The sequence below is a fragment of the Orycteropus afer genome, unplaced genomic scaffold (assembly GCF_000298275.1).
Source record: "Orycteropus afer afer isolate SDZICR_OR568_19922 unplaced genomic scaffold, OryAfe1.0 scaffold00596, whole genome shotgun sequence".
Taxonomy (NCBI): Eukaryota; Metazoa; Chordata; class Mammalia; order Tubulidentata; family Orycteropodidae; genus Orycteropus; species Orycteropus afer.
In genome coordinates this window covers 1,061,061-1,087,434 of record NW_006922183.1, presented here as the reverse complement: position 1 = coordinate 1,087,434, position 26,374 = coordinate 1,061,061, and the positions used below count along the sequence as shown (strand labels likewise).

The 26,374-nt window shown below is 38.9% G+C and overlaps 1 protein-coding gene across 1 annotated transcript in view; it reads left to right on the top strand.

Annotated features, from left to right (window-relative positions):
- The window catches only part of ROS1 (ROS proto-oncogene 1, receptor tyrosine kinase), a 199,255-nt gene that overhangs the window by 25,653 nt on the left and 147,228 nt on the right, over positions 1-26,374 (top strand). The window contains exons 6-16 of the mRNA XM_042783027.1: positions 4,083-4,231; positions 5,385-5,523; positions 12,316-12,517; positions 13,342-13,418; positions 15,607-15,729; positions 15,890-16,074; positions 17,069-17,166; positions 18,762-19,264; positions 20,876-21,088; positions 22,199-22,309; positions 23,385-23,563. Of these exons, the coding sequence (XP_042638961.1) occupies positions 4,083-4,231; positions 5,385-5,523; positions 12,316-12,517; positions 13,342-13,418; positions 15,607-15,729; positions 15,890-16,074; positions 17,069-17,166; positions 18,762-19,264; positions 20,876-21,088; positions 22,199-22,309; positions 23,385-23,563 (1,979 nt within the window). The remainder of the gene's footprint in view (positions 1-4,082; positions 4,232-5,384; positions 5,524-12,315; positions 12,518-13,341; positions 13,419-15,606; positions 15,730-15,889; positions 16,075-17,068; positions 17,167-18,761; positions 19,265-20,875; positions 21,089-22,198; positions 22,310-23,384; positions 23,564-26,374) is intronic.

The window sequence follows — 26,374 nt, the reverse complement described above, 5'->3', positions numbered from 1 at the left end:
ATATATATAAAGGGGGGAGAGAGAGAAAATTCAATAATTCAACATGGAAGTTTTTCTAATAGTCACATTGAGAATTGTGTCACAAGACTGATATTTAGGATCAGATTCTACCCTTAACTTTGGTAGGTATAATCACTTCTATCTTAATGAGAGAGAAAAACACAAATCTTAAGCAGATTTAATGTTGGGGAATGCCATTTTTAAAAATTAGCTGAAAGAATTGGAATATTTTATTTAATTTGGATATTATCATTTAGCTAATAGCTACTCAATAAAGCACCCACTGTGTCTGTGGCTCACTACAAGGCCCTGGGAAACTTGTAAAATGTATAGAAGGTAGGTTTTGAGTAAGTAGGGAGCTTGAGTGTCTTCTGCCTGATTTAAGAGTAGACTGGGGCTGCCTAAATGGTGTTTTAATTCTCCAGTGGTTTCTAAAAAATCAACACTTTGATAAATCATAGCCTAGATGTTGACAGTTATCTTTTCCAAATTTCACCAACGTCTCCTCCCACTGAGAGATGGGCAGCTCCTTCCAGACTGGGAGATGCTTGGCTCTTCCATACATTGTAGTCCTTGTTTCTGTGGCTTTCTTCTTTCTCTGAATGGCTGATGGAAATTGGAAGGAGAATCTTACCTTGCCGTCCTGATTTGCTTCTGTCTGTTAGTGTTTCACAAAGGACCTGCTGTGACATTTTTGTGGAGAGGCAGTAATGTTGTACTTTGTTTCTCTTATCTAGTGGGAGTTAGCTGTGCATAAAACCTACATTCTATGGTTTCCAAACAGTGCACTGAAATGTCCCATGGCGTCACATCAACTTCTTGGGGAACCATGGGGTTTCTACATTTTTCGAGGGAAACACAGGGACACTCGCCATCTCTGCGGCACTGCTGGAACTTTTAGCTTGAGGTAGTTTATGGTGTCACAAATCGCACTACCTTTCTGGGTTTTTGGTGATTGCTGTGATAAAAAGCAAGTGCCACGTGAAAATCATTGTGGAACAGGAAAGGAGGATGGTGATATCCAATCTGATTCCAAGATTGGAGAAGCTGTGTATTGCCCAACAGGCATAAAGTCCCATTAGTACATAATTATTGTTATTTAAGAATGAAATAAACATATTATTTTCCATAATTTGTGATTTTTCAATCATCTATTGAATTGTGAAGACATACATACCGGTTAAGTTACACAACTTACTAAACAAAACTAATAGGTATTTCTTTTGGTTCAGGGAACCCTAAAAAAATTTCTAAGGAACTAATGATGCCAGAACCAAGAAAGTTTGGAAACTTTTGATTTACATCGTTTTCTTATATTCTAAGATTATACTATCAACCTATTATACACTTCCAGTAGAATACAAGTATGATCAGTACTTAATTTTTAATTTCTCATCACTTATAGTTCAATATCTATGTATCACTAACAAATGAGATTTTGCAAGTCTAAATGAAGGCATTCATGCTTACAGAACAATATCTTAATTTGTCATAATGAGTCTTTTCATCCATGCATGTCAGATTTTTTTTTCTCTAACACATCTGGTTCCTAGTCAATTTGTCTATGGGTATGCTATATCATTCAGTTTTAGATACCTTCCAACCCCCTTTTCCACATGGTGGAGTATGATGGTAACTAATAACAAATTGAAACAAAAACAGCTAGTATTGTGATTCAGGTACTGTTCTAAGTAATTTATAGGTATCTATTCCTTTTGTTGGGAGCTCTGGTAGCATAGTGCCTAAGGCACTTGACTGCTAACCAGAAGGCTGGCAGTTCAAACCCACCAGCCACTCCTCGGAAGGAAGGTTGGGCAATCCTACTTCCGTAGTGATACTGCCTCAGAAACCCAAGGAGGGGTCACTATGAGTCGGGCCGACTCGATGGCAAATAACAACAACAACATTCCTTTTGTGTTCAGAAGTATAGCTGTATTATTAATTTCATTTTACAGATGGGAAAACACAGGCACAGACATTTTACATACTTGATTGGGGTTACATAGCTAGTGAGGGCTGGAACTGGAATTACAAGCCAGCCAATTCCAGAGCCTTCTCTTATCCACTCTGCTATGTACTGAAAGGAGTACGCAGCTCATCCCAGCTTCTCTGTTTCATTTGGTTTACTCTTGCCTCGATATTTTAGAATAAACCTACTTTACCTCTGTTTTTACCTGTGCATCACCTGGGCTTTAAAACATATGTAGACATTTAGTTATGAAATTTAATTGTGCTTATACATCTCTGGACCCTTCTACCCAGTTCTCAAGTTTCCTCTTTTTTGCTGCCTCCTGGATCTTTTTCTTCACTCTGCTAACAACTCCATTATTTGATTCCTCTTCAAGATTATTTGATTCTTCTTCAAGATGTCCTACGTTGTATTCCAATCCTTGCCATTGAGGGTCTCACACCATAAAAGGGGAGGGGAATAGAACTGTGTTTGCTTGTATACCATAATAGCAAAAATAAATTGAACCATAAATAGAAGACTCCGGAGAAGGGTTGTGTTAGTCCTTACCATACACTGAACCCTGACATGACAGTGGTTTTCATTTTTATGGGTCTTGGAATAAATTAGTAGTATGGACTTTAATTAGTCCAAAACTGATGTCTATAGTGATCAGAATTGTGCCAACTTTTAACCAGAATGAGTGAAGTCATGGGAGTTTGTATTCAACTGTCCCAAGCCTCCTATCAAAATGTACAACATTTTCTCAACTAGAGACTTTTTTTTTTTTCTATAAAAAGAGAGCTGAAGTGTTAAATGTGTTATGATGTGGGGAAAATAGACCAAGTAAAGAAATAATTTTATCCCAGTGGTACACACCATCAGAAATCAAGTATACTGTCTGGCAAGTAGCACCCAATAAACCTGTGCAGTCAATTGTAATGTCAATAAGCTTTAGAGGTCATGAAATACCTTTGCAACAGAAAATAGCTGAATGCAGAGTTTTTTAGAGTTAAGGCACTTACTTTGTGGACATAAAAATAATTTGTTGACAAGATGCGCAGTAACAGAAGAATTATACCATAAACTTTCAAAGGCATCTTGGGATGCATGTCTTAAGGCAATGGATGGTTCTGCTGTACTTCAGACCTGTTGTCTGCACTCAGCTCCATTGTTTGAGGAAGTGGTCGCATGAGAGGAATCCCTGGTAGGTGCAAATGGTTGACATAGTTGGCTGCTTACTGAAAGGTTGGAGGTTCTACCTTTCTCAGAATAAATGCCTAGCTCTGGTAGCATAGTGCCTAAGGCACTTGACTGCTAAACAGAAGGCTGGCAGTTCAAACCCACCAGCCACTCCTCGGAAAGAAGGTTGGGCAACCAACTTCTGTAGTGATACCGGCTCAGCAACCAAAGGAGGGGCCACTGTGAGTTGGGTCCGACTCGATGGCACATACAACAACAACAACAACAATCTACTTCTGAAAAATCAGCTATTGGAACCCTATGGAGCACAGTTCTTCTTTGGCAAACACAGGAGTGCCATAGGTCAGAACTGACTCGATGGCAACTGGTTGTCATAAATGCAAACTGTGTCTCAGACACTTCAAGTTATCTTCCTGTAGGAAAGATTACCATAAAAAATGACCACAATGGCTATGGGGAAAAAGGCTGTGAGACTACCTAGTCAATTAAAAAACAAACAAACAAACAAGCATCAATTGAATATACCCACTGCCATCAAGTGGATTCCAACTCATAGCAACCCCCATTGGGTTTCTGAAGTGGTGAATCTTTACAGAAGTAGATTGCCCAGTCTTCCTTCTGCGGAGTGGCTGGGGGTTTGAATCATTAACTGAAAGGTTAAAGGTCTGAGTCTTCCCAATGGCACCTTGGAAGAAAGACCTGGTGACCTACTTCCCAAAAATCAGCTGTCAAATGCCTTAGCACTGTGCCACCAGAGCTCCTTATTAATTGAATATATGCATCATTTATTGTTTAAAGCAGCTGTTGTGACAATATGTAGTTTCAGCAAGCAAATGCTGAGAGTGCTAGATGAAAAACAAAACAAAACAAAACACTCTCTCCTGCTTTAGGAGGCAGGATTCAGATGAATGAAATCTTGTTTTCTCCTCAGAAAATGCAGATCTTCCCACTCCACCCTTTGCTTCTTCCATTGGAAACCACAGTGTGACATTAGGATGGAAATCTGCCAATATCTCTGGAGTAAAATACATCATTCAGTGGAAATATACTCAACTTCCAGGAAGCTGGACTTATACTGAGGTATGAAACTCTGTCCCTGTCCATCAAAATGTATTTTCTCTCTCAGATTATTAAAACTGCTAAATTACTACACATAATTACAGGTATAAAGATATTCTAGAGAAGATTCAAGCACTAGATAAGTGCTTGGATTAGATGAACTTTAATCTCTGCAACTTTGCAAAATGTTAATGCTAAAGCTTTTATTTTATGAAGAAGATATAATATTGGACATCCATATTATTTCTTCACTAGAGCATCACATGACTGCTCATCCCGTTAGTCATTATCTGCCCAGCTAACGTAATACGATTCCAGTGAGGATGGAAGGCAGGAAGTTTTTCAGAAGTGGTTGTTCCAAACTAGAAGTGCTGTCTAGGGTTATCATCTGTGTTATGATTTGAATTTTGTCCCCAAAATATGTGTTGGAATCTGACTCTATACTAACCTCTATACTTGTGAGTGTAATCCCATTTGGGAATAAGAGTTTCTTTGTTATGTTAATGAGAGCATATCAGTAGAGTGTGTCTTAAACCTCCTCACTCCTGAGATATAAGAAGACCAGTTAGGCACAAAGACAAAAGCAAGCAGAGATGGGAGAAAGACAAAAGCCACGTGGAGATCTGCAAGGATCTGAGGAGCCAGGACCAGGGAAGCTGAGAGAAGGATTTCCAACCCGCCCTCCCCCAGAGCAGACAGAGAGCCGTCCCCTAGAGCAAGTGCCCTGAATCAGACTTCCAGGCTGCTAAACTGTGAGAAAATAAATTTCTGTTCATTTAACCCACCCACTTATGCTAACTCTGTTATATCAGCACTAAGAAACTTAGGCAATCCAGAACTGTTCTCATTTTCGGGGACATGAGCAAGTTCTGAGAAAAATACTCCCAAGACATCAAGCGTATTAATACAGAAAAAGTAAAGGGAAACCTTGAGGTATTTGTCAGATATAAAATCCAAAATTTCTGTTATTTTGAAGAAGGAGGAGATTTCTGTGTAAATTATGCAGACTGATATCTAGATGGCTCAACCATAAGCTTCAGGCTTCTATTTCTCTGGCCTAGTAGACTTTGCATGGCTTAGTATCCAAAAATTCTACAAATTAGTCAGTGTATTGAGTCACAATGTACAGCAGTGATCCAGTAAGTACTGAATATTGATCCCTTCATTGATCTAGGCAGTGTCCAAGCCCTCATACATAGTAGAGGCCCTCCATCCCTTCACTGAGTATGTTTTTCGAGTGGTTTGGATATTCACGGCCCAGCTGCAACTGTATTCTCCTGCAAGTCCTAGTTATAGGACTCATCCTTATGGAGGTATGTTTATGAAGCAAGGAGATTCTTGCAAAGTTTTGGTTTAGTTCATTTCTATGTTAAATAATGAAATAAATTTATTTCTTCATTAATTGATCCATTCAACGATTGCTTACACACTACATGCCAAGTAGTGTTCTAAGTGCTCAGGATACTTCCGTGATCAAAACAGACTATCATCCCTGCTATGGCGGAGCTCACATTTTGGTGGAGGAGATAGAATCGAAGCAGTAAACCTAACAGATAAGGAAAGCATATTGTAAGTGAGAAGGCTCTGTTGTATTGTATTGCAAGGGGAACATTTTGATCAGGTCTGTCTTTAGGGGAGAGAGAGGCAAGTTGCAGTATTAAATAATAACAGTAATAGTTGCCATTGAGTTGATTCTGATTCATGGTGACTCCATATGTGTCAGAGTAGAACTGGGCTTCTTTAGGTTTTCAATGGCTGATTTTTGGGAAGTAGGTCACCAGGTCTTTCTTCCAAGGTGCCTTTGGGAAGACTCAGACCTTTAACCTTTCAGTTAACAACCGAGTGTTAACTACACCAACCCAGGAACTCCTAGTACTAAATAAAGGTGATCAAAATAAGTCTCATTGAGCAGAAGTAAATACTTGAAGGAGATGAGAGAGTTAGCTTAGCAGCTACGAGAGACATGGCATTCCAAGCAGAGAAACAGCCCATACAGAGACCTTAAGACAAGAGCATTCTTGGCCTGCTTAAGAAACAGTGTACTGGAGTGGAATGAGGGAGGGGAAAGTGGAAGCAGATTAGGTCAGAGAGACAATGGGGCCAAATCACTGTTGGGGCTGGCCTTTGCAAAGATTGTAGGTTTTATTCAGCAGTATAGAGAGTCACTGAAGAGATTTGAGCAGAGGAGTGACATGACCTGACTGATATACTAAGAGATCACTCTGGCTGCTAGGTTGAAGATAAATTGTAGGGGGGGATACGGAAAGAAGCAGGGTGACATGTTAGAAGGCCATCGCAGGGCTCCAGGTCAGAGATGCCAAGGGGCAGTAGAAGAATAGTAAGAAGATTCTATATTGACTTCTTGATAGATTTCTAGGCTTGTTACTTGTATTGTTTACTTCTATGGCTGTACAACAATGAAATCTGAAATCTGTTTTTCCTCAGAAATGGGTTATTTCCATGTTATATTTTTAATGCTCTTGAAGAAAATGTTAGAAATGTTTTCACTCATTCAACAAGTATTTTAAAACAGCTATTATATACCACCTCACAACTGGACCCATAAGAAACATCATGATAAATAGAGAAAATATTGAAGTTGTCAGGGATTTCATTTCACTAGGAATCCACAATCAAATGTGTATTGCATTGGACAAATCTGCTGCAAAAGATCTCTTTAAAGAGTTAAAAAACAAAGATATCATTTTGAAGACTAAAGTGCACCTGACTCATCAATGGTATTTTCAGTTGCCTCATATGCAATGAATAAGGAAGACTGAAGAATTGAATATTAAATATGCCATGGACTGCGAGAAAAATGAGCAATTCTGTCTTGGAAGAAGTGCAGCTCTTTAGAGGGGACGATGGTGAGATTTTGTCTTGCACACTTTGGACATGTTATCATGAGGCAACAGTCTCTGAAGAAGGATATCGTGATTAGTAAAGTAGAGGGTTAGCAAAAACGAGGAAGACACTCAATGAGATGGATTAACACAGTGGCTGCAACAATGGGCTCAAATATACCAACTGTTGTGAGAATGGTACACAGTCATTCTGGCAGTGTTGCATTTTGTTGTACGTAGTATTGCTATGAGTTGGAACTCACCTGACAGCACCTAACAATAATAATTATATACCAGACACTGTTTTAGGAGCCAAGGATAATGAAGTCCCCAAATTCATGGGGCTTATATTCTAGTTTGGGGAGTTAGTCAAAAGTAACCAAGTAAAACTGTTTCTTGGGGTTGTGAGGGGACCTAATACAGATATCCCTTTTCTTAACTTGCATTCTGAACTAATGAGAGATAAAAAGGGTCAGCAGATGGGAGACGGGACTATCCCCGTTATTTCTAATAAAGAAAGACTAAGTGGGATGATATGGTTTGGTGGATGAAATTGCTAACTCTCTATTCCCCAGCAGAGGTTTTACAATGACCCACTTCAGTTCTACTCTGCACACGTCAGGTCACCCTGAGTCAGAATCCACTCGATGACAACTTACAATGACAACAAAAAAATTTCAGGAAAAGTTCAAATCTACAGAGAAGGCATTGCTGCCTCTTGATGATTTAAATAGAGAGGGAAGGATAGAGACTAAATTTCATCATTCAAGACCTCTGAATTATTACCTCCACCAACTAGAGATGGCTCAATGGCTGCTGCCAGCAAACATGCACTTACCTTCCTCCACAGAAAGAAATAGGGATGGAGTAAGAGACAAGAGTATTTATAGAAAATTCATGAAGAATGAAGAGGCACTTCTCTAACTAATGAACTGGAATTTCAGGTAGTAGTAAGTGCTGTGAAGGAAAATAATGTAATAGGGAGTGATTGGCTGGGGCAGATATTTTAGATGGGTACAGGTCAGGGAAAGCTTTTCTGAGGGTGGCATTTATGCAGAACCTTGAATAATGTGAGGCAAGAAGCCATTTAGAAGTTTGGAGATGAATTCTTCAGGAAGAGGGAACAAACACCAAGAGTGAAGGGCTGGGTGTATTCAAATGAGAATGGGCTGGGTGTATTACAGGAATAACCAGTGTGCCTGGAGCTCAGTGAGCTAGGTGTAGAGTAGGAGGAAATGAGATCCTGTCAGAGGCTTGATCTTAAAGGGCCCTATAGGCCATACAAAGTAAGGAGGATAGATTTTATTCTAAATTTGGTAGCAAGTATTTGGAGAATTTTACCTAGAGGAGAGTTTGATTCAAGTAATTTTTACAATTCACTCTGGCATGGAGAATAGACTCGGGGAGGGAAGTGGGTAAGGGTAGAATCAGGGACACAATGAAGGGTCTAAACAAGTAATGATGGTGGCTCTGACTAAGGTGGTCATGGTGGAGAAGGTGGAAAGATTTATGTTTTGAAGACACAGTTGATGGGGTTGCCTAATGGATTAGATGTGTAGTGACAGAGGACCATGTGACAACCCAGTTTTCAGTCTAAATTCCTAGGTAGTGAATTTACTAAGATGAGGAAGGGTAGGAAAGGATCATCTTTTGTAGGAAAAACCAAAAGTTCTGTTTTGACTCAGTAGAATTTGAGATCCCTATAAATATCCAATATGGAGACTTAGGGGCACAACAGTTAAGCACTTGGCTGCTAACCAAAAGGTTGGCAATTCAAACACACCCAGTGACTCAGTGGGAGAAAGACTTGGCAATCTGCTCATGTGAACGTTACAGCCTAGGAAACCCCATGGGATAGTTCTATTCTGTCAAGAATCTATTTGATGTCATCTAACAACTAGAACAACAATAACAAACCCAAATTGTCAAAGAGGTGATTAAATATATGAATCTAGAACTCTGAAGGCAGGTAGGAGATAGCCAAAATATTAATTTAGGAGACATCAACATAGAGATGGGATTTCAGGTCATAAGGCTAGAGGAAATAAACTCTTAAATGAGTGTGTGCTGAAAAGACGAGAGAGTTCAAGGTATGAGCTCTGGGATGCCCCAACACTTTCTGGTCAGGAAGAGGGAGAGGAGATAGCAAAAGTAACTGTGAAGGAACAAAACCAGGAGGCAAAGTCTCATAGCCAAGAAATTAAAGTGTTTGAAGAGTGTTATTGCATATGGAACTGTCACACTTTCTCTAGAAAACTACACAAAGTTTATTTTTTCCTACATCCCATGCTTCACCATTTTCCTAACCTTTATTCAGAATGTTGCTTTAACTGTAAGTCAGTGGTGCTCTTCTGACAACTAGTATATATTAGTGCAGAACTAGTTCTAAATTAATGATATTATTCTTTTGCTCAAAATGTGTCCATGAGGTATTTACTAGGTACACAGATCATGCTTTCAGGAAGCATAATCTCTTCTAGAGGAGATATGTAAAACACATATATAAATATCCTGTAACAAGGTAACACTTGGTTAAAAGCATAGGAGGGACACTATAAATTACTGTGGAAGTTCAGAGGGGGGATATATTATCTCTGCAATGAAAGACGAGAGAATATCTCTGAAGGAAGTTTTATTTTGACTGGGCCTTAAAGTATAGACATGAAGTGGACATGGATGTGAAGTGAGGAGAGGAAAGAGCAGAGTCAAGTCACAACATGAGTAGAGACAAGAATATTAGAGTTCTGGGCAAGGGGGAGAAAAAGAATATTCCATTTGCTAGACATATAACATGTATGAGAGAAATAGTGAGAATAACTTTGGGGGGACAAATTCAGACCAGATGACAAAGAGCCTTGATGGATAGACTAAAACATCTGAACATTATTTAAAAAGCAGTTAAGAACTGTAGAAGGTTTTTTTGTTTTGTTTTGTTTTTGTTTTTTAAAGGAATAATCGCATCAGCTACTCCTTTAAAAGATAATTTTAGTAAGTACAAGTGGAATTGATATAAAGAGCATGAGAAAGATTGAAAAGTATAGTGGTAGAGAGACTAACTGGGAGATTATCCTAATGTTTCAACATTTTACCAGAGATGATTTTAAAAATATATATATTGGAGCATTTTCTGATTTGTTCTTGAAGAGGTGGCTTTCACAACACCAAATGATTCAAGCCTAAAAGCCTTGAGCGGAGGCTAATACCTGGGGCTGACACTCATGGAGAGTTATCTGGCGACCTGGGAGTAGTTGTTCCAGGCCAGCTTGGTTAGATGTCCCTCCACCTCAGTTTTGGAGATGTGGCTGTGTGCTGACAGCCTCAGATTGAACTAGGCCTTGGATGAAGCGGATCTGGGCAGCTGATGAGGTTGTTTGGAGCCTTTTTCCCCTTCCCTGTTTAGGGCCCTCTTCCTGCCTATCAGATCTCAGGGTATGTGTGAAGACTTCCACTGATTATGCCTGTGTTATCCTTGCTTTGAACCTCAGGTCAGACACCAGTTTAGGGCCATGTTTGGAATGTTATAGGTAAAAGTAGAATACATGGGCCCTTCCTTGTTTAAAGCAGGTCCTCATGTACTCCAACAGTGCGAGAATGTTTTCCAGTGCTAGGGAGATATCATGGATCAGGAGCCAGGGCTGCTGAAGCAACGTAATGAAAGAGGAAATTTTTGTTTTCCATTTTTGGGCCTCTCTCCTGAATATGCAAGCCCACATACCCTCCAGGTCTTCCAGATCCTCCACTGGGTGCCCTTTCTGTGGGTATCTCATGATTCAGATTCTCTTTCACTTTTTCTAGTCCACACAAAACCTTACTTGTTTTATGTTCCATTGTTTTATGGTCTTATTCTCTTCTAGCTATGGAAATACATGATTTCAGATGCTGTTACTGCTTTTTAACTGGAACCTGTCTAAAGATAATCTCTTAATCAAGTGAAATGGTTGTTAGGTCAGGAATACCAGCCTTTCAAAGAAGATTTTTGTGGGATGATTTGGACAGTAATCACGTCACATGACATTAGATGGCATTTAGCTTGCTTGTAGTAGAGGAGATCACGTCTAGGCATTGATCCTAGCAAGTTAGGGTTTTTTGACCTCACCTATTCTGAATCAGTGAGAGATGATCCCTGCTGCCTCTTGACTGAGAAGACTGAGTCACGGAGCAGAGTGTTGCAAGGAAGTTGTATCTGCCAAAGAGGAGTCTGAGAGTTGGTGAGGAATTGGATCTGAGAAAGGCTGACAAACCAACCAGGAGACCTTTGTAAAACTCATCCAGTGTAAAGGATGACTCTCATTTCTCCCAATTCCAGTGAGTCAGTGGTGATGCAGATCACTTGTCAAAAGTATTCAGAGGAAAAGAAGTCTATTCAAGAGCAACGTGACATCACTAACAATGTGTCTTTCTTTGGAAAGAAAAAATAAAGAATGTGGTTTTGTGGGAGATAGTGTGTGGTTATAAAACATAGGCAGAGACACGGATAGGAAAATTCCAAAGACAAGAAAGGAGACTAGTCACTGGGAGATAGACTGTGAGATCATTTGTTTTCCTTTCTTTTCTTTGCCACCTAGGTAGCTTCTAGAGTCCATGAATGAATGCTGGATAATTTAATGCATACTTTTTTAATCCTTTGAAAGGGAGGGGGTGTTGCTTTGGCACAGTCAACCTGGATTCCAAGGGGACTATGGAAAGTGGGGTAAGGAGGGTTTAGTTTGGGTCATTAGGGATGATGCCAACAAAAGTGAAGCAGACTGTTCTAATTCTGCCTTATCTGAGCCTCCATCTTTAGCTGGAAGCAGTCAGGTCTTAGCACTCTAACAAGTGAAAAGGCCCCAGGACTTCTTTCAACTCATGTTAATCATTGACTCGTTTTGTTCCAGATCCTCTTCTTCCTAACCTCGTTCCATCGCACGTTACAACCCATTGAGATCTCTGGAGATTTCTGACTACTTTTTTCCTAGAACACTTATCCCACTAGTACACATCTATATTTAATTTTATTTCACAAATTAGAAGTGAGGAAAATAACCTTTGAAAGATTCTCTTGGAAAAGTAACTCACTGGTGTTAGTTAGGGATTAGGAGTTGGGAGGCAGGGGGAGTTGCAGCACACAGGTATATCGCCCTCTTATTTCTATAACATTGTGAGTGTTGATAAAAATATTTCTGTTAACTTTTCAGAAAATAAGACTTTTTTTTTCATATTTTATCTCCAAGACATAAACCCTGTACATATTTCTGCTCACTATGTTACTATTATCTCTTCCAGTTCCTGAATCTGCTCCTGTCATTAAAAATATTGAAAGTTCAAATTCTGACACTGTGGAAGTCAGTTGGGCTCCACCCCAATTCCCAGGCGGACCTATTTTGGGTTATAACTTAAGGCTAACCAGCAAAAATCAGAAATTAGATTCAGGGACTCAGAGAACCAGTTTCCAGTTTTACTCAACCCTACCAAGTACCACCTACAGGTAAGAATGAAGTGGTGCCAAGGAAAACATAACCGCCTGGCTACAGACGTGGTAGAGTAGAACCTGCCAAAGCCAGAATCTGTGTAAGGCAAAATCTGTAAGGGAAGGAAAACTCAAATATTTTCCTCCAATAGAGATAGAAAAGCGGTAAGACTTCACCCTGACAACGGCAGAAAACTTGTGAGACAGAGAGAAACAAGGCAGTTCTGTCAAGTCTGGTCCTCACAGGTTTCACTGCATTTACTTAAGCTATATGGGTAAAAAATAGTTTACCTGTATTTTGAGAAGTTCCATGGGTTTTGTGCTATTGGGTTAAGGTCATGTGGTTTTCCTCGTTTATATGCTTAGTATATCCCAAGCAAAACCTTCTCAAATGTTACTATACTATTTAGAAGACCGTTAAAATATAGGCTAACAAAGACAATATCATTCCATGAATATAATTTCTTCATTTAATCTAAATTGAGAAAAGCAAGGAGGTCAAATTCTGTTAATGGTATTTTTATTAACCAGGGGGATTATTTTATTATTGTTAGCTTTTCTAGCATTTACTCAGGCCTCTTTAAATTAGGGGAGGAATGGGAGTCATGTAGATAGCAGCTGAGTTCAGTTTTTGACCTCCGTGACCCTGAACTGGTCTATGAGGAATGCAAACAAGGACGTGATTGATGATCATTTTAGTGCCGAGCAGAGGCACCAAGTAACTAGACACCCACATTGCCACATCATCCTTTAAATAGAAACGTTATTTGCTTCTGCTATTTTTATCTCATATTAACACCATGCCATGTAAAGCACATCTCTCCAAATTGTTTTTGGAATAGGTTTTCTATTGCAGCAGTAAATGAAGTTGGTGAGGGGCCGGAAGCAGAATCTAATATTACTACCTCATCCCCATCAGGTACGGCCAGGGTTGTTGCTTCTGTTACATGGGAACTGAGGGGTGACAAGGATGGGTTCAGATAGCAGAGAACCAGGGTCATCTGGTGAACCTCAAGATCCTACCTCTTCAACCCAAGCAAAAATGGTCTTTTGGGCAGTTGATAAGTTTTCGATTTTAAGTGAATCTAAATATTTGAAGTGGTTAGGTTGAAAATTTTCACATTCTAATTTAGGAATTTACAAATTAGAATGAAAATATTTAGGGATTTATAAAATGGTCTCCAACAAATGCTTGGGTTCCACTGAAATTACTGTTCATCGTGACTCACATTTACACAGCTAAGACTGAAAACCAAACCCACTGCTGTCCAGTCAATTTCGATTCATGGTGACCCAGATTGTATAGAGTATAGCTGCCCCAATGGATTTTCAAGACTGTAAGACTTTACAGAATCAGACTGCCTCATCTTTCTCTCTCAGAGAGGCTGGTGGGTTTGAACTGCTGACCTTGTAGTTAACCAATGTGCCACCAAGGCTTCTTTTAAAACACTTAGAGGATACAATAGGTAGCTTAGAAGATACAATAGGTACAATAGGATACTCTGGTAGCATAGTGCCTAAGGCACTTGACTGCTAACCAGAAGGCTGGTGGTTCAAACCCACTAGCCACTCCTTGGAAGGAAGATGGGGCAATCTACTTCCGTAATGATACTGCCTTGGAAACCCAAGGAGGGGTCACTATGAGTCAGGTCCGACTCGACGGCAAGTAACAGCAACAACAACAAACCAAAAACCTAGACTTCAATAATTTAGATTTCACCATTTTAAATGTTTAATCTACAACATTAGCTTTTGTTATTATTTTATAAGTATCTTTTTGGGCTTTAGCATTTTAGTAATAGCCTCAATAGATTGAATACTTATTGTGTGAAACCTGAGAAAAATAATAAATGAAAATGATTTCTAGGAAGCACTGGAAATTCTTTGGAAGAAACTAGTAAAAGAGTTTCTAATAACACACAAGGGCAAAGATACAGAACCCTAGGAGTCTGCTCAATTTTCGCCTAACGCCCTTTCCTGATGTGATGCCCATATCCTAATCTGCAAGAACCTATGTCAATGAATAGGGGATGCCATTTATCACCAGCCCTTAGTTTTTTGGCTGATACTAGACTGTAGGAAAGGAGAGGCATTTTTGTTATATGAGAGTTATATCCAAAGGGCAAGTTAAATATAGAGCAGTCGTTGCTGTGATTGTTGCATGACGTTTATTAATTGCCCACAAAGTGCTTACAATCACACCCAGCATCAGTTTCCTAATTGAATTAGACATTAATTAGAATTCTGCAGCCCTCAAATTTCATTTCTGTAAGGACTATTCTCCTGCCTCAAAGGGAGATGTGCTAAAGGCAAGGCAGAGACAACCACTGTCTGTCCATAGGTGTGCGTGCCATGCAACAGTCCACTCTGCCTGTGTTGGACCTACTCCACCAAGCAGTGAAATTCTCGTGATAATGAGTTGAGAATGGTGCTATCTCATGTGATGCTATTCTGGGAGTAATTAACAGCATGCAGACATAAATCCTACTTGATTGCTACTGTACCCGGCTCTGGTGGAGCTCTGAGGGTTTAGTGGTTAAGGCATTCAGCTGCTAACTAAAAGTCAGCAGTTCAAACCTACCAGCTGCTCTGCAGGAGAAAGATGAGGCAGTCTGCTTCTGTAAAGACTCACAGCCTTGGAAACATCTATAGCTCAGTTCTACTTTGTTGTATAGAGTCGCCATGAGTTGGAATCATCTTGATAACAGTGGGTTCGGTTTTGGTTTTGGTACTTTCTGCTCTCAACCATAGAATAATGGGGATTACATTGCAGATGAAATTCCTCAGTGCTGTCTGAGACCATCTGGCTAGCCTCTTTCAAATGTAGTCCCTTTGCTTTAAAGGGACTCCCTGGGTGGTACAGTTTAACAGTTGGCTACTCAGTTGATGTTTCAAATCCACCCAGAGGTGACTCAGAAGAAAGGCCTGGCAACCCACTTCCAAAAGATCACAGCCATTGAAAATCCAATGGAGTGTGGTTTTGCTCTAAACGTGGAGTCGCTGTGAGTTGGAACCAACTCAATGGCAACTGCTTTGGTGGCACTGATCTTTTTTTCTGTCAATGTGTAAAATGTCTATTTCTCTGGAAATTATTTTGTTTTTTGCAGTTCAAGAAGAGGAACAGTGGCTCTTTTTATCCAGAAAAATGTCTCTAAGAAAGAGATCTTTAAAATATTTAGTAGATGAAGCACATTGTCTTCAGTCAGATGTTATTCACCATAATATTACAGGTCAGTCTCATAGAGAGAAACATTTCCTCAGTATTAAAAGATATGTGTTGATTTCTATTTTAATCTCTTGATTAAAAATTAAAGGAATAAATTCTCTTCCATGTATGTTTTTTGTCTTGGTTGTTATATAATAATGTATATATCTACATGGCTTTTCTAGGAATATCAGTTAATGTCCACCAGCAAGTTGTTTATTTCTCTGAAGGAAATCTCATATGGGTGAAAGAAGCTGCCAATATGTCCGATGTGTCTGACCTAAGAATTTTTTACAGAGGTTCAGGACTAATTTCTTCCATCTCCGTAGACTGGCTTTATCAGAGAATGTATTTCATCATGGATGAATTGGTTAGTCTGAGAAGTTAAAATCAATGACTGTATAGTAATACACATATGCATATCTTGGTATGTTTACAAGTAAACATAATGTTTTCATTCAATAAATATTTATTGAATAGTTCCTATGTTTCAGACACTATATTAGCAATGTATCATAGATCTGGCTCCTAGGAAGGTCTAGAATTTATTTAGTACTAGTCATGACCTACCTTTAAATCAACTTTATTTGTGATTTTCTAGAGCATGAATTTATACTAAATCAGATTTGGTTTATATTAATGCATATGACATAAGACAGTGGTGGTGCCTGTGTTTTCATTAGTAAGACTGACAATCATAATCAAAATCAGCTGCAAGTACTTTAAATTATGTAATAATAGAAGGGTAGTCCATATCTGTGACAATGCAGTATTATTGAAATCTTTGAGAAGATGTAGTCTTGATGTGTTTCAAATTCTACTTCTTTTGCTTATCACAGTAAGCAAAGGTCATCACTGCTGCTGGAAGCCCCTAAGCTCTGGGGCAGCTTAAATACTAAAAATAGTTGAGTGCCTTCCACACTTAAGGCAGGAGAATGACACTTGTATTTCAATGAAGCCAATGGGATATAAACTCATTGGTATGTAGGGTATAAAACTGCCTTTTAAAGCTTTCTTTTTAAATGTTTTCTATATGCCATTTAACATGATTGTTAACAGGAAGAGTGCTATGTGACTAGCACAATTCCAAACACAAAACAGATGCTCAGGAAATACCCATTGGTTGAATTGGATACCGAAAAAACCAAACCAAACTCGCTGTCATCAAGCCAATTCTGACTCATAGAGACCCCTCCTTGTGTTTCTGAGGCATTATCTCTATTGAAGTAAATTGCCCAGTCTTCCTTCCAAAGGAGTGGCTGGTGTGTTTGAACCACCAGCCTTGTGGTTAGCAGTCAAATGCCTTAGGCACTATACCACCAGAGCTGGGTCCTAATTCTACTGATGTATTTCTTATTCTCTAGGTATGTGTCTGTAATCTAGAGAACTGCTCAGTCATTGAGAAGATTACTCTTCCTTCTATTGTCGCACCTCAAAAAATTGTAGCTGATTCATATAATGGGTAAGTCCTTGTATGAATTCTCTCCCACTGCTAAGAGACTTTGGGAACTTGCTTACCAGTGAAACATTGTAAGTACTGGATGAGACAATCTATGTATCATATCTCAGGTAAATTTAATTAAATCAGGGCAGAGTTTTCATGCTGTGAAGCCAGGAGAAAATTCTCTTCAAACTTGCTTCAAGCTTCCTCTAACTGGTTTTATTCTATTTCACAGCAAAATATGGGTATATGGAGAAGACCTCTTGTCTGGGACTCTGGGACTTTTGGACGTGGCTTGTAGTCCTGGGTTTGCCACTATTTTATGTAGGACTCTGGGCCTCATTGCCCCCTCAGTCCTATCCATGAAAAAAGTCCCTACCTCAATTTCCTCCTTTTATTGTGGCTTTCTCTTGCTGAGACATTCAGCTCCAATACTTCTCTCTGGTCTGGTTCTCATGCCACGAGAGTGGTTTAGTGAGAACCCTACTAGGATCCACCTTACAAGACAGAAATTGATGGTTAACAAGTGAAAATTTAAAATCACAGGTAACTAACTTTTTTTAACCCCTGCCACAAATGAAATAAACACATTTTAGCCCAGAAGTGCTACTAACTTACAGTAGGGCCTGGAGCGAGTAACTTCCTATGTGACTTTTGTTTTATTTATCCACATGGGGAAGATAATAGTGCTTACCCAGTTGGGTTAATTTGAGAATAAAATGAGATATTCATGGTGAATATATTTTGTGTTCAAAATATAATTTTGTATTCTGAAACACTACATGGATATAAAGGACAAAAACTAGAAAGTTGCTTTGGGGTTATTATCTCTTAAAGATGACCACATAGTAATAGTTTAGTAGCCCATAAGCAACACCAATTTTTGTAAGAATTAACTTTTTTTCTCTCCTGTAGCAATAAATTTTCATTTTGGATTTTTTAAAAATTCCCATTTTTGTGTTTTCCATAAATTGACCAACTTGAAAAAGAAGATTGCTCATTATTGATTTAAAATTCAAGATTTTCTAGTCATTCTCATTCATAATTTACTAGAGATTTATTCTAACTTCTTAAGTTTGAATGAATTAGGCAGGCTAGATATTTACAGCAAAATAGTAACTTCAGTTTAAGAAAAACATGGTTTAAATGTTTTGCTTTCTCCCATCTTATTCACAATGCAACAAATGAATATTTGTTGAATTAGACTTGAGAATGTGTACATTTTCAAGAGAAGTATTTTATATTCAGTAATATATTTAGTCACAATTTTTATATAATATGCTTTCCTTTAAGAGTAGACTTTGTTAGAAAATCTTTAAATACCCTTTCTGTTCTTAAATTTTATGATTCCCTAAAAGTTACTTAAATCGTATGACAATTGGGAAACTGAGAAATGCAACTTATACTGAAATTTGTCAGTGTTCCTTCTAACTTAAGTGAATAGAGCATTATCTTTAGTAATTACCTTTACCCTTTTGCACCTTGGGAAATCCTGTACTGAGTGACTCTGAAGATATATGGTTCTTATTGTGCAACAGGATAAAGCAATAAGCTGATGAGGTTACTCATCCATCTCTGCACTGAATCACATCAGGCTTCTTTTGTTCCTACATCAGGTATGTCTTTTATCTCCTGAGAGACGGTATTTATAGAGTACATCTCCCAGGGCCATCTGGTCAGGACTCTGAAGCAGTGCGTATCGTGGAGAGTGGCACATTAAAGGACTTTGTAGTAAAGCCACAGTCCAAGAGAATCATTTACTTCAATGACACAGCACGCGCCTTCATGTCAACATTTCTGGATGGCTCCGCTTCCCACCTTGACATGATCCTACCTCATGTCCCTTTTGCTGATGTGAAGAGCTTTGCTTGTGAAAACAGTGACTTCCTTGTCACAGATGGCAAGGCTGTTTTCCAACAGGACTCCCTGTCTTTTAATGAGTTTATCGTGGGATGTGACCTGAGTCACATAGAAGAATTTGGGTTTGGTAACCTGGTCATCTTCGGCTCATCTACCCAGCTGCACCCATTGCCAGGCCGCCCTCAGCAGCTCTCGGTGCTCTTTGGCTCCCACCAAGCCCTTGTTCAATGGAAGCCTCCTGCCCTAGCCATCGGAGCCAGTGAGTGTGCTGCCCAGGGTGGTTACTCTCCTCATTCAAAGGAGAGGAAAGCTTCAACTGCTTAAAATGGAGACTCAAATTCAAGAGTCCCCATGTGATTGCTCAGTCGTCAACTAGAAGCAGCTACTTAGCTTGAAATGAAAGCTTTTACACATTTGTTCTGCATTTATTAGTTTTCCATTAGGAGAATCCCTGTATTTCGTATGTGTATCCCAACAAAACAGTTCAAACATTTATTAAATGTCTACTAGGCACAGGCATCTGGACAGAGTGAATATATAAGCCAAAGGGCCAGGACATTTGGATTCAGATTTTTTATCCACTGAAATCTTGAATGAACTTAAGCCATTCCCTAAAGCTCTCTGAACCTGAATCTCTCTGTTGAGGCTGTGTTTGTGATGGGTAGGTAGAGGGGCTGTGGAACCAGGCTGCACGGGTTCAAAATATGTTCTTGTCATTTATCAGCAGAATAACCCTAGGAAAAGTTCCTTAACCACTCTGTGCCTCAGTTTCAGTAACTTGAAAATGGGGATATTAATTATATCTTTCAGTGGGATTATCCTACAAATTAAATTAAGATCCATATGTAGAACACTTCCAACAATATCTAAAACAGCAGTTGGTAAACATTTTCTATAAATAAAAAGCCAGATAGTAAATATTTATGGTTTTATGGGCCATATGGTCTCTATCACAACTGTTCAACTCTGCCATTATATTCTGAAAGCAGCCATAATAATATGTAAATGAATAACCATGGGTATACTTCATTACAACTTTATTTACAAAAACAGGCAGCATGCAGATCTGGTCCATGGACCATGTTTACTAACCCCTGGTCTAGAAAATAGTAAGTTTCCAGTAAACATTGACTATTTTTCCTTTAAGAGAAAGTTATCCTGTCTTAGTCATATGTTAAAGATAGTTGAAAATGAATAAGCAACAGTTTTGAATTGTTTAAACTTCTTGGAAGAAAGTGCTTGCTATATGAACATTGGGATTTATACATAGGGATTCATCATAAAGCATTTATTTGTTCACTAAGAGCATCACTGTACCTAGTGGCATAATAGAGAAGCTCTATGGCCATTCTGTGCAGCCAAAGCATACACCTTTGAGTGTCCTCCTATATGGAAAAGAAATGTCTTCTTTGATGGAGCAATGAGTGGTATGGGAGGAATGGACACTGCCCTAGTCTATCAAACTCAACATACTGTCAAGTTTCCTTTATAAGTAGCAGAGTAACAGTAGTAGAGTAACAGTAGTAGTAGAGTAGGGTATTACTGCCCAATTCCCTTCCCAATCAAGATGAGGATGTAAATTAATTTACTGACAATTCTTTGTTTGCCCCATTGATATCATCCTATTAACCACTGCCATTGAGTAAATTCTGGCTCATAGTGACTCTATAGAACAGAGTAGACTGCCCCATAGTGTTCCCAAGGCTGTAAATCTTTACAAAAGCAAACTACTTCATCTTTCTCCCTCAGACCAGCTGGTGGGTTCAAACCACTGACCTTTCAGTTAGCAGCTGACTACTTTAACCACTACATCACTAGGGTTGCTCCAATGTAATCCTAGTCAGTAATCTTGTTTAATTCTTCCAATTAGGCCCTTCTGCTTGGCAGAACTGGACTTATGAGGTGAAAGTATCAACCCAAGACCTTCCTGAAACCACTCACTTTTTCTCTAACATAAGTGGGACCGTGCTTAATGTACCTGAGCTTCAGAGTGCTACGAAATACAAGATTGTTGTGAGAGCAAGTTCTCACAAGGGGCCAGGCCCATGGTCAGAGCCCTCAGTGGGTACTACTCTGGTGCCAGGTGAGAAAATTTTCTTGATTCAGGGGGTGTTTCTGTCAAAAAGAGGCTTCCACCATGTGTCTTTAAAACTACTATCTTCAAATGTAATACAGAAATTAGAATTAGGATACATTGACTTCTTTAGTATGTGTTTATTTTCTGAGATTAGGAAAGAAAAAAATCACTGCGTGATATTTAATTTATGTTTCTAACCTGGTATGTTAAGCTTTTCAAGATACTTTTGCAGCAACAATATAATTTTCTTCTTCATGAATTTCCTCATTCTCATGGCTTATTAAGCAACAGCACTCCTTGAACTCTGAAGGTTTTGGGGAGAAAGGTTGGGGGAATGTGACTTATGTTGAATTCCATCTTCTTGGGTGGAAGGGAAAAGGAGTTCTGGTGGCACTGTGGTTAAGAGATTGGGCTCCTAACCAAAAGATGAGCGTTCAAACGTATCAGCTGCTCTGCAGGAAAAAGATGAGGCAATCTGCTTCCATAAAGATTATAGCTTTGGAAACCCTAGGGGGGTTGCCATGAGTTAGAATAGACTTGATGGCAGTGAGTTTGGTTTTCTTTTTTTGGTAAAAGAAAATGGAAAGATAATTACCATTTATACTGCTGTTACTGTCATTAAGGCTTCTGAGTGCTCCAAATGGGATCATGGCAATTAGTAACCAAAGCAAGAAAAATATCATGCCATGACCATAACCAAAGAAGCAACATCACCACACATTTGTCTTCCGATTCAAGATCAAATAGTTGCGTGTTGTTGTTGTTATGTGCCGTCGAGTCAAACCCGACTCATAGCGACCCCTCCTTGGGTTTCTGAGGCAGTATCACTGCGGAAATAGGATTGCCCAACCTTCCTTCCAAGGAGTGGCTGGTGGGTTTGAACCGGCAGCTGTCTGGTTAGCAGACAAGTGTGTCTCAGAAAATAAGTTTAACATACCAGATAATTCTATTAAGCAGACACAATTGCTCACATCCTTCCACGTTATTTTTCAAAATCTAGATATTCCTGTATTGTGTAAAGAAAATCTTAGGGTATAAGATGTATATCAGAAAGAATGCACTTGCTATGCTATTTCTTTTCTTCTTCTTTTTTTTTTTTTTTAATTTGCAAACCAGCTACAGAACCACCATTTATCATGGCTGTGAAAGAAGATGGTCTGTGGAGTAAACCATTAAATAGCTTTGGCCCAGGGGAATTCTTATCCTCTGATATAGGAAATGTGTCAGGTAAACACCAAGTCCTTTGCTCATTTGGATAACAAGTTTTGGTTTCTACTCATAAGTCTTTTCAAGTTATTCAATAAATCTAAAGAATTGAATGTTTCTGTTACTAGGTCAACAATGAAAGGAAAAGAAAATATTGAATGACTATTCCATTCAGATACTATGAAGAAAATGTCAGTTTTCAAATGGGAATTCTATTTATTATTTCACAAAATTTGAGGTGATTGATTGACTTATGCCTCTTCAGGAAGGCATTGATATACTTCTGATAAATTTTAATCCATCATTACCTTACAGTAATCACCTATCAAATCTCACTAAAACAGCTATACTTAAGCAATTTAGTTTATTCTAAGATTGGAGCAAGGAACTGCTGCATAAGGTCTAAATAAGTTGTAAGAACTAATTCCTTGACAAAGAAGATATTTATGGATAATTTTTCCTATATGGTATTAGAATGAAGAAAAGTCTTCATTCTATGATAGTATAACAGTGATCTTGCTGGAGGATGACATCTTCTATAATTCTCTATTTCATCTATTTCCTTGGCCATTAAAAGTAAATTGTATTTCTGACTAGCATAGGAGTTGGCCATAGGAAGGAGTGTGTTGATAATGGAAATAATGCTACTTTAGCATTGGTTTCAATCTGGACTCCCTCTATTTTGAGCTGTGAGGACTTGGGCAGATGAGATAATGTTACAGAGTCTTGGGTTTGCTGTCTCAAAAATGGGGACAATTCCTATATCATAACATTGTTATAAGAATTACGTGAATATGTAATATGCCTGGAATAGTGTTTGGCACAGAGGAGTTGCTCAATGAATATCAGTTCTCCCCAGCCCCAGAGGGAAAGATTTTGGGATAACTTTACTGGAATATTCTTGACAAATCCCTGACTTTTTAATAAATATCTGTGTAAGTATATGCTTGAATGTATATTGAGGTGCATGGGTGAGTCAGAACTGCTCGACAACAGTGAGATTGCTTTTTTTGTTTGTTTTTGGTGTGATTTGTTGACTTGCTGTTTCTTTTTTATGTGAAAAATAACTGTTTTTAATAATTCACTTCATTTTGAGATATGGATTGGTATAACAACAGCCTCTACTACAGCGACATGAAAGGTGACGTTTATGTGTGGTTGCTAAATGGGACGGATATCTCAGAGAATTATCTCATACCCAACATTGCAGGAGCAGGGGCTTTAGCTTTTGAGTGGCTGGGTCACTACCTCTACTGGGCCGGAAAGACATATGTGGTAAGTTAAAGCCCAGCATTCTGGATGGTCTAGGACGATACCCACCCACTTCTATGATTTGCATGCCATTCTCCTGATTTTTCTCATACTTGTGTACCATCCTTGCTATAATTTATTTAATATTTTTCTCTAAAGCTACTCATATTTTTATTAAAATGAATTTATTTGTAAAAGAAATTTGTATTACTATTTGATGTACTGGTTATGCATTTTCAACAATATCTTAAATACTTTAAAAATGCTCACCTGTGAAATGGGGTTTCAGCAGGAAGATGGCACATTCCAAGGCATGATTAAAGGAAACTACAGCAAGGACTATTTTCAAAACTAGGGATAAGGCTAAGAAAAACCAACAAGAGATAGTGAAGCATCCCCTGGGCTAGCAAGTTTGGGAAGATATAACTACCTCCAGGCATGAACGACCGAAGGGAAGAAGAGGCAGAACTTGGGGAGAGCTGTAGCCATAGGAAAGAGTTGCTGACATGAACTGTGACTATAGGTTTAGAAACTCAGTCACTGTCACAATATATGGTTTGATAAGGATTGAGCCCAGGGAATAAGTTCCAACCCCTCTTTCCTCCCACCCTCAGATATTCTACAGTGCTCACATTGGCCAAACTTCACTTGAATCCAGGTGATCAATCCATAGATGGCAGTGTGCAAGGGCACAGAGTAGGGTGGAGAAGGTATAGGGTGGGTCTGGAGGGTAAAATGAAGACACCCAGTATGCCTGTGCAGTGGTACACTTTGAAAAGAAGGATGATTAATGATAAGAACATTGGCCTGACAGATCAAGAAACATGATACTGAAGTGAGTATCTAATCAGGGGGGCATTTCTTATCTATTCATTTATTCATTTGATAATCATTTATCTACCACCTATATGTAGAAAGCCTTAATAATATCCATACGAGGAAACATAAACAGTAGACATAAACAGTAAAATTTACCTTCCATAGCATATAATTGAGTGGTTTTTAGTATATTCAGAGTTATGCAGCCATCATAACTTATCTTCGTTCTTCTGATGAGATAAAATACACACATAAAACAATAAAAGAGGCCTGCAAAGAGTATAGAGAGCCAAAGCGACATGATATGGTCTGAATTCATAAGTGCTACGGATGTTCAGGTAGAATAGACTTGTGGGGTTTAGCAGAGAATGCTCCCTAAAACAAGTTACTTTGAAAATAGTTTTAGAGTAGAAAGTGGAAGAATGGATATAAAAACTGTTTTCAAGTATTTTCTCTGTCTTTTCTACAACTGTTTTACTTCAGGGTAAGTTACTTTACTTGTAGTCCAATTTACTGGTGAAAAAAATAGGGACTGGAAATCTTCTAAGGGCTTAATGTGAGAGTTAATATTTTAGAGATAAAAAAGTACAGTGCTGGGAGTTCCAGTAAGATGGCAGAATAGGCAGAAAGACTGCACAGTCCCTCTTCAACAAAGAAAATGGGAATCAATTAAAACACATACAGAAGATAATCCTGGATCCCTGAACTTGAAGGGAAGGATATAGAAGTGGACTAAATTCCAATTAGCAGAAGAATTTGCATGAAAACACCAGAAAAGGAGACATATGAAGGCACGGTCTGCCAGCGATCCTGATGAGACAGACAGCTTGGATATTGCCCAGTGGTGGTAGGACCTAAGAACTAACCTAAAAATCAGCCCTGCTAGGTGGGGACTGCACAGAGGACTGCTCTGGTGACTGGTGAATAAAACGGGAAGCAGCTGAGAGGAAGGTGGGCTGGGCTGTGGACTTTTACCTGTCCAGAGGGCATAGCCATTTTGAATGTTTACAAGCAGTTTGACTTTTTTTGATATTTAAAGCGACAGTGTTCTCCCAGATTCCAGGGACTTAAGAACAAGCTCCACTTGCGGGAACCGCAAGGACATTCCAGATAAGGACGACTGGAAAGGTGCGACATTCCCCTTGTTACTCTTATATCCCACACCCTCTTGGTGAGCAGAGGTGTGGCCATCCCACACTCTCACCCAACTTCTCGTCTGGCAGGAATCCCATCCCAGTCTGTGTGCTCAGACAGAGCCTGGTGCCCTGTCCCGCCCTGCCCCAATTTTTTTCTCTTTTTTATGTTTTTTAGTTTGTTTGTTTTTGTCTGTTATAAAACTACTACTATTATTATTACTTTTGTCCTTTTTACTATTATTCTTTATCTTTCCCTCCCAGGTTATAGTTTTCAGCTTTTTTTTCTTTTACCTGCTCCTGGTTGCATTTTTTTTTTTTTTTCCTTGCTCATGGTTAACCCTGTTCCTTGTTTATCTTTTTACATTTTTCCCATTTTTTCCCCTTCATTATTCTCCTTCTCTACCTTATTATTATTATTGCCCTCTCCCCAGATATTGCATTGTTTTTTTTCTGCCCGCCCCTTTTTTTTCTTTTTTTGGTTACTGTTTCTGTGTGATTACATGGTGTATTTTTTTGTCCATTTGCTTTTACCTTTTTTATGATTATTCAATTCTTATTTTTGTCTAACTGAGTAGAAGACAGCAACAGTCCCCATATGACATAACTACACCCACACCTCCTGCTGCTTCATTTACTGAATGAAAGGCACCACTTCCTTCTCCACCAACAGGCCAATGATAAACAACCACTAGAAAAACCCGACTAACCCTTGGCTGTACTTCACAAACAGTTAACACAACAATTCCAAGATGTCTCAGAGACAACAGACCATCACAGTCCACATAAAGAAGCAAGATAAAGCAGGAGAAACAAGGGACCAGGATATAGACCCAGAACACATCCCTGAGGAAGAAGCAGCATTGGAACTCTCTGATAAGGA